We start from the raw sequence: 8,510 nt of genomic DNA on the forward strand, positions 1-8,510 counted from the left end.
ATTCTGATGAAGCAATTACTGGTTTTTTTATCTCTAAATATAGATATAACTGTGGGATTCATTAAGATGTTAAAATTCATTAAAGCTTTTGAATTTCTTGAAAATCGTACATGATATGGTATTTTTACTACATTTAAAATTGCTACAGTGCAACACTGCGAGTAATGTGTTTCTGGCCTAAAACATAAAATGGATTCACATTTAATATTAACACATTTCATGATTACAATTAACTCTTACAATTCTCCAGCAACAGTTTCAGTTTCAGTGTTTCACAATTGTGCATTGATATTTCTTAAGCAGAGTGTTTATGACCTTTTAAATTTATGCAAATTAAGTAAGAAAAAACAAAAGAGGAAAATATTTTTTGAAAAAAGACGAGAAGATAAATATGTTATTATTTAATTTTAAATTAATAAAATAATTTAATTTAGTATAAGGGCAAAAAGATATATATATATTTATTTGGACACACACATTACGCGTGTAGCCCTTATCAAGTATTTTTCAAAAATCACATATATATGATAAATATATTTTAAAAAACCACATAAAAAATCAATGACATCCGTATCTAAAGTGTCCAACTTTTAAGATTCTTAATTAATACTAAATTAATTTTATTTTGGATTGAGGAGTTTAAAATTTGATATTAATTTGTCAAATTTTAGTAGTTTTTACATAGATATTATATTATGTTTTGAGCCAAAAACAATTAAGTTAATTAAACCCATAGATTACACACTTAATCCGCTCATATCATCAATTCACCCCTCACCCCTGTCCTAGCACCAAAATCTATGGAATATTACATTTCTAAAAAACACTTCATTTATTGTGTTTTCTTTACTCATCGCAATTATAATATTTTTTAGTTAAAAAGGAAAATCAGCATTTAATTTATATATTATGAAACTGTTTTGATGAAATTTTGTACTTGAGAAACAAAAAGGCATGCTAATAAATAATATTACTATATGTTAGTGATGAGTAATATAAGTTTTGAAGGAGAAAGGGAGGTATACTTTATGGATCAAATAACTAAAACAATCTACTAAAATTAAAGCTAAGAAAGTTAATATAATTTCATGAGAAAAATAACCAAAACATCCTGCCAAAACATATATAAGTTGCAACAAAATAAGACATTTTATTCATTCATTTCTTTCTTAAATGGGTTTTTATCCTCCCTTCTTTCTTTTGAATGAAATTTCATTAAAAACATTTGAATTCAGACAAAGACAGTGAAGCCAAAATCTCTCAACATGCCATAGCTTATAAATAAACCCTCCTCCTTTATCCGGGCTTGGGACCGGCTGTGTTACATTACAAACAAAACACAGGCGGAGTTAAAAGACTTATTTTTGGTATGGATCAGCATGACCTGCCATCACTTTACGATCATAGACAAGTCACATTCTTAGCACAATCACGTTACCTTGAACAACTGAATTAACGATAGAAAAATATTTTGATTTTTTTTAGAATCTTAGATATTCCATAGCAAGGCATTGGTTTAGGCTAGACCAACTGAAATGTGCCAACTCTCTGTCTTCGGAATGTGTGACGGGGAGAAGAGGATCAAGTCTAATGAAGGGTACTGTACGAGTATATTACTACTATCATGAATTAGGTATGACCTAACCCCAACTGAAAGTGAGCGTGGATATTTTGAAAAAGTCATTCAAAGGCATTAATCTTCGACTTTTAGTTAAGTAACCAAGATCCTAGTTTAACAGTAGAAATATAGTCCTCAATTACTTGGTGGAACTCATGAGACTCCAACCGGCTCACTCATTGGGACCTGGGGATACGCAACATAGGACATAACGGGTCAATTGGTGCATGGTATTCACACATAATAGATATATTTAAGCTCATTTTCGTATGTTGTGATATACTTTAATTTGATAGATTTAGCATTTAGCTCATATGCATCTCCATTACCCTAGATATATTGTAAGTTCATGGCTCATTGCCTGTCCTTTTAATTGCGTTATTCACTCCCTCGCCAATAATTGATCTATATTATCAACTCTATATCCAATCACAAGACACTAACTTCGAATCTAAAACTAAAACCTTCTGCAGACTGTAGCGGAGGTAGTAAAGCAGGGTAGGCTTCTACTTCACCCATGATAGCAATCCTAACAAGTGCAGCACTAAACCATCACATAGACTTGGGGTTGAGAAAGTGTTGTGTGTGTAATAACGTCCAACAGATTGTCCGATACACACAAAAGAAGTTCATACCTAAATCCACTACACAAGTATAGTATATACTAAGATTTACGGAAAAAGGTTTATCACGTTAATTCAACCATTCAAAAGCAATTCGTGACTGAAAGCTATATACCATATTGTGTCTATATCACAACTTAACATATATATATCAAAGCCTAGTTAATCTAACCCCTTAAAAGAATCCTTCCACTTCAACCTAATTTGACATTACATATGAAATACTACCATGTATTTCTAAACTAATTACTAGAAAACAACGCAAACTTGAAAAAAAAAAAAAGTAGAACAATAAAACACTTTTTTTCTGAAAACCGAAGTATAAACATCATAAAAACCACAAATAACTTTTTGTTTTTTTGAAAATATAGTAGAAACAACTAACACAACCAACAATTTTTTTTTAGAAGAACGTAAAATAAAAACACAAAAACCTTTTTTTTTTTTTGGAAAACTAAGTAGAAACAACTAACAATTTTTATTTTTATTTTTGAAAAGAACGTAAAACAAAAACAAAAAAACAAATTATTATTTTTTGAAAACGAAGTAGAATCGAACAAAAAAAGAATTCACGTTTCATCAAACACTTACCAACGGCCCCTGCACCCAATGATGGTCAAGAAATCTCTTTCGGCTTGAAGATCATCGCCAAAACTAACAGTTCTTTTGATGCTTTCAATGGCGATCCTCGCTGCCTTTCTATCTTTATCTCTTTCCCTCTTCGAATTGGCTTTCTCTTCTTGCAATTGCTTATCCCACAATGCAGCCTTCTTCTTCATCTCTTCCTCATCATATGCGTCGCCAAGAACTTCTTGTTGGGACTTCACGATTATATGTGCATAGCGCTTCTTCAACATTGCAGCCCGAAGAAGTTGTTGTTGGGACTTTTCCAACATCTTATCCTTCTCTGTGTTCATAATGTAACGTAACAATGAACAAACTAATTAATAAAAGCTGAATTTTGATAGAAAGAAAGTTGATCGAAGAGAAGATATATGTACGTAGAAAAATTACGCTTTCCTATTTATTTTTTTGGAAATGGTTTATGAAAAAGTTTCCTAAACTAATAAACCAAAATACCAAATATGGTAACTTTTAGAAACGTGTAATTTTATTTTATTTTCAAACCTGAAAAGTTTTTATTATTTTCAAGCATGATCAAATTAATGTAAATTTTAATTCAAGTAAATTCAAGGTAGTCCATTTAGGACTGTTATTATTTAAATATGTGTGAGTTAAATATGTAGTTAATTAGTTTCACCATCTCTTTTATTCTTTATTAATTTTGCATATAGACCTTTTAATCTTGATTTTTATTAACGTAATAGTTTCTAAACACTAATTTTGGATATATTTAAAACACTAATAAGAGTATTTAGGAATTTTTTATAAATTGTCTGCCTTTTTTTAAAAAATAAAATAATATTATGTACATTATTATCTAAATATATATTTTAAAAGCTCTATATAAATGTCTTTTTACACTACAACATGAACTATATGTTTATCATTTATGTACTTCAAATTAAAACATCTTAATTCCTTTGTTCAAAAGACAAAAATACAAGTACAATCCAAGAGCCAATTATATTCCTATGTCTTTTATAAACTATATATATCCCAAGTGGAACATAGAAAAGGTTTTAATCAAGGACGTTTTTGACATTTATGCAAATAAAACATTAATTTGTTATCAGAAATAATGTTATCTTCATATTTTATTTTTATTGTATTTTTACTCCTTCCTAAGATTGTCGACTCCAGTCTTTTGCTCTCTTAGTGACGCAAATCCACTACCATAAGGTTTGAGCCAAGCCAAATCGAATCGATTTTATTTTTTTCCAAAGTACTCATGACCTTTCTTTTCGTGAGTTTTTAATATATTTTCCTAACACACCGTCTTTGAGATGTTATTGTACATCTTTTCTTTTCTTTTTTTCAATTTTCCTTATTCAAGTGTCTAAAGTACTCATGACCTTTCTTTTCGTGAGTTTTTGATATATTTTCCTAACACACCGTCTTTGAGATGTTATTGTACATCTTTTCTTTTCTTTTTTTCAATTCTCCTTATTCAAGTGTCTTGAAAATGGAATCAGATGCCTCACCAATTGGAAATTCGAGTTCTACATTAAATCACACGATCAAAGATAATAACCTTTTCAATTTAATCTCTTTTTCAATCATGATATAATTATAAAATAACAAAAAAAAAACTCGAAAGAACCATCTAAAATCGAAAAGAGAACCAATTTTTTTTGTTAGTTTATAAATTTAATAAATTGACATAATTGATTAAGTTATTTTTTAATAAAAATACAAATCAAACCGACTATGATCTATGTAAATTCCTAGCGCTTACCATCTGAGTGACACTCGTGGTTCATATCATTGAATCCAACTACTAATATTATATTGAAAGTCCTTTTTGAAGGTTTGTGGAGCAACCGCCGCTCCAAAACTACAACCTACAACTGATCATATGCCTAAAATTGAAAGTACGATAGTGTTGGTTAAATATCTCAATATATTGATGTGAATAATATGTTTTCAAGAATATTTTTTTTTATCTAAAAGAGAATCTATCATTAACAACAAGAGAAGTAATGTGCACTCTACTGAACTACAATAACTCATGAATTTCTTTAATTGATTTCCCAAACAACTTTAACAATTTCTTCTCACCAATTACAAACAATGTAAATGGCGGCAAAAATAATACTCTATATATTACAAGTATCGTATACTGTTCTATACGTACAAATATCAATCTTTAATCTACCATCGACTTGGAGCACCAATAATGGCCAACAAAACTCTTTCCGCTTCAAGACCATCACCAAAAAAGGGACTCATAGTGTTATTTCTGTTGAAGTGTGTGACCATCTCATCTAAAAGTTTAAGCTGTTAGAGAGAGCACACTTTTATTATTTGATTATATTCTCAACACGTCCCCTCACATGCGGGCCTGATTTTTTTTCATGGGCCAAGCACGTGGAAATTCTTTTTGATTTGGGTGGCGGTGAGATTCGATCTCAGGACCTTTGCCTGCTCTGATACCATGTTGAAGTGTGTGACCATCTCATCTAAAAGTTTAAGCTGTTAGAGAGAGCACACTTTTATTATTTGATTATATTCTCAACAATTTCCACGATAAAAATATTGGAGCAACAACGAAAATATAAACCCAATCAAATTTGAAAAAGCAAAATGGATGGCTACAACTTGGAAATAAAATGAGTCTTAAGGTATATTTCAGATTCAATACTCTAAAGTTGGGTTTTTTTTTTGTTGTTGGAACTTACCCCATGTCATTTTCGATCTCTAATAATAAAATCAATTTTTTTTTTATAAGCAACAAGTCCTTAGTTATTTATATGGATATAAAACATGATAAAAGATAACATTATTTTGGTCAAAGTTAAATTATTTTTATATTTAAAAAGATGACATTATTTTTTTAAACTACTAAATTTGAAAGAGTAAGAGTGAGATAAATCGTATGCGACTTTGAGGAAGCACTATTTTACATATCGTTGCATGACAAAATGATCACAAATACAATACACACTTCAACTAATTATTTCTTTAATGATCACTCAATTTTTACGTTACAATAATAAAAGTCACTAAAAGGATTTTTATTACATAAAAATTATTTCATTTTGCTCAATGTATCATAGGAAGTCTTTACCATATTCATGCACATAGATATCTAATCTTAAGGACTGCCATAAGAAATCCACAAGAATGGCTGTTACATGCTTTTATAGCACCAAACTGCGTAATCAAAGTAACATTTTTTATAGAAGCTTGTTGAACAAGTATTACTATACTATTAGAATTGAGAAATTCTATTTTAATGTATTTGCTTAGATCGAGAGTTATTTAAGTTGATCTTTATAATTGAAGTTCGGAGTCAAAAAGCCCACTTTTTTCCTTCAAAAAGCATAAACAGCCTATAAAAAAAAAATTAAACTACAAGGGGCAAATCATCCTTGCACATAAATTAACCCCGTTAACTCTGTCAATAAAAAAAATCTTTAAAAAATCGCTTCCCCCACTACGATTTCTTCAAAAAATAAATTAATTAAAATATCAGCGATTTTAATTAAAAAAAAATTGAAGAAAAAATGTGTTGTTTGGGTTTAATATCACCTTTTTCAATATTGCAGTTCGCTTTTATTTATTTTAACCCTTAACTCGATAAAATTAGAAGATTCTACCAAATAATTAGAGCCTGGAAAATTGGTGGAAATTCTCTAGTGTAGACTTTTGGCTACCTTAAATCATTTTAGGTGGTATATATTTTCTTATTGCAGCAGAAAAATAAAATGAGGCAAGACCATGGCCTTATCTCAAAGTCATCATGAGTTTGTAGTTGAGTGGAAACCAAGAAATGTGGCACTTCCTTTGAATCTTTCTCCTGCTTAATTCCTATGGCTACTACTTCCTACAATCTACATGTATAACTTGATTTCATTAATGGTCAAATATTTGTATAATCGAAAAAAAAGCATGTGATAGTTTAATAGTTAAAGGTGACTAATCTCAATGGATCTTTCCATTCTACTCCCTCTGTCCACTTTTAATTGTCATGTCACTTTTCGAAAGTCAATTTGACTAATTTTCAAAGTTAAATTAGATTACACTAATTTGATATTTTAAATAAAAAAAATTAGATATTCAAAAACTATATGAAAAAACCTATAAATTGCAATTTTTTGCATATCAATATGGTGAAAAATACATCATAAAATGTTAGTCAAAGTTCTTATCGTTTGACTCTAAAAAATGAAACCATGACAATTAAAAGTGAATGAAGATAGTAATACTCTACTCGAGATTATTAATATATGTATCTATCAAATATTGTGATTTTGTTGATTGGTTAATTGGTCAGATTTTTAATCATGTAACTATACTCAATCTAATAATACCTTATATTGACAAATTCTATTGCTCGAATTGAAAACATATATAATGGGTTTGTACATGTGATCACTCAAGAGGACTTTGACATATTTCCTGCCCCAAGTTAGGCGAATTAACACCGTGTCATAATTTGAAAACTAATAGGACAACTAACAAGTCTTAGATACCTTCCAATAATAACCGGCAAGAATATGATCATGATATTCCACGAGGAAAGTCATAAATTTATCACTTTTTCTGTCGATACCTTCTTAATTGAGTTTATCCATTAAACTTATCTAATACGATTTACATTTTCTGTATAATTGATAAAATTGTATTTATAAATGAGTTCATCTAATACACATCCAAAAGATAATTATTTCTCCAATCTCATGGTATGTAAAATTATTTACAGTACATTCTTATAAAACATGAGTAGCCACTGTAGAAAACATACAAAGAAATAATTCACTCCTTTTTAATCTGAAGCGGATTCCATGAATTCAACTTTTAAGATTTTTATGAGTTTGATGTTGTGAAACTGCACCCGCCTCTGCTTTTAACCTCCACATCCACCACAGCCGCCACCACCACCACAGCCCCCACCTCCACATCCTCCACCATCTCCTCCGCCACAGCCAGCACTCGTTCCCCCTCCATCACCACCACCTCCTCCACTGTAAGCACTGTCGATAACAGTTGCCGTGACTACTGTTGCAGCAGCAGCACCTAGAATAACCATTCCACCATCTCTCATTGTTGTATTGTCCTTGGGTTTAATTTCGCCCTTTTCAACATCGCGATTCGCTGGTAAAGGCTTTGGCGGCGGAGGAATAACCGGAGAAACACCGGTCACATTTCGAGTCACTGAGGAGCTCTTTTTCTTTCGGCCAGTTTTGTAAAAACAACACAAAATTAAAACTAGGGCTGCTGCCACAGATCCACAGACAATGAGTGCAATTGCATAAGCTTTCATCTTCTAATTGTTAATTGGTGCTCTGCTAAATATCCTTTGTCAGGCTTTTATAGCATCAGATTGGGCAATAAAGTCAGTTCAACTTGCAAAATTAAATTTCTATACAAGTTCACTAATGATGAAGAGATTAAAATATTCTACCAAATAGGAAACTTTATGGAAATTCTCTACAGTAGACTTTTGGCTACCTTATTAAATTTTTATAAATATTCTCTTGTCGCATCAGAAATATAGAAAGAGGTTAGACCCAGTCACGTTTTGAGTGGAAGACAAGAAATGAGGCCGTTCCTTTGAATCTTTCTCTTGCTTAATTCCATGGTTGATATTTAATTAATTAGAGGTAACAACACATTATAGGTAATGGACAGAACCCCAAGCT

General features: G+C 30.6%; 1 protein-coding gene across 1 annotated transcript; it reads right to left on the reverse strand.

Moving 5' to 3' along the window:
- Positions 1-7,714: 7,714 nt before the first annotated feature.
- On the reverse strand, positions 7,715-8,155 carry LOC125865151 (uncharacterized). The gene has a single exon (XM_049545335.1). It carries the CDS (start codon positions 8,129-8,131, stop codon positions 7,715-7,717), a length of 417 nt encoding a protein of 138 aa, XP_049401292.1. The 5' UTR covers positions 8,132-8,155.
- Between the last annotated feature and the right edge of the window lie 355 nt (positions 8,156-8,510).

Source organism: Solanum stenotomum, chromosome 1 (genome assembly GCF_019186545.1).
Source record: "Solanum stenotomum isolate F172 chromosome 1, ASM1918654v1, whole genome shotgun sequence".
NCBI lineage: Eukaryota > Viridiplantae > Streptophyta > Magnoliopsida > Solanales > Solanaceae > Solanum > Solanum stenotomum.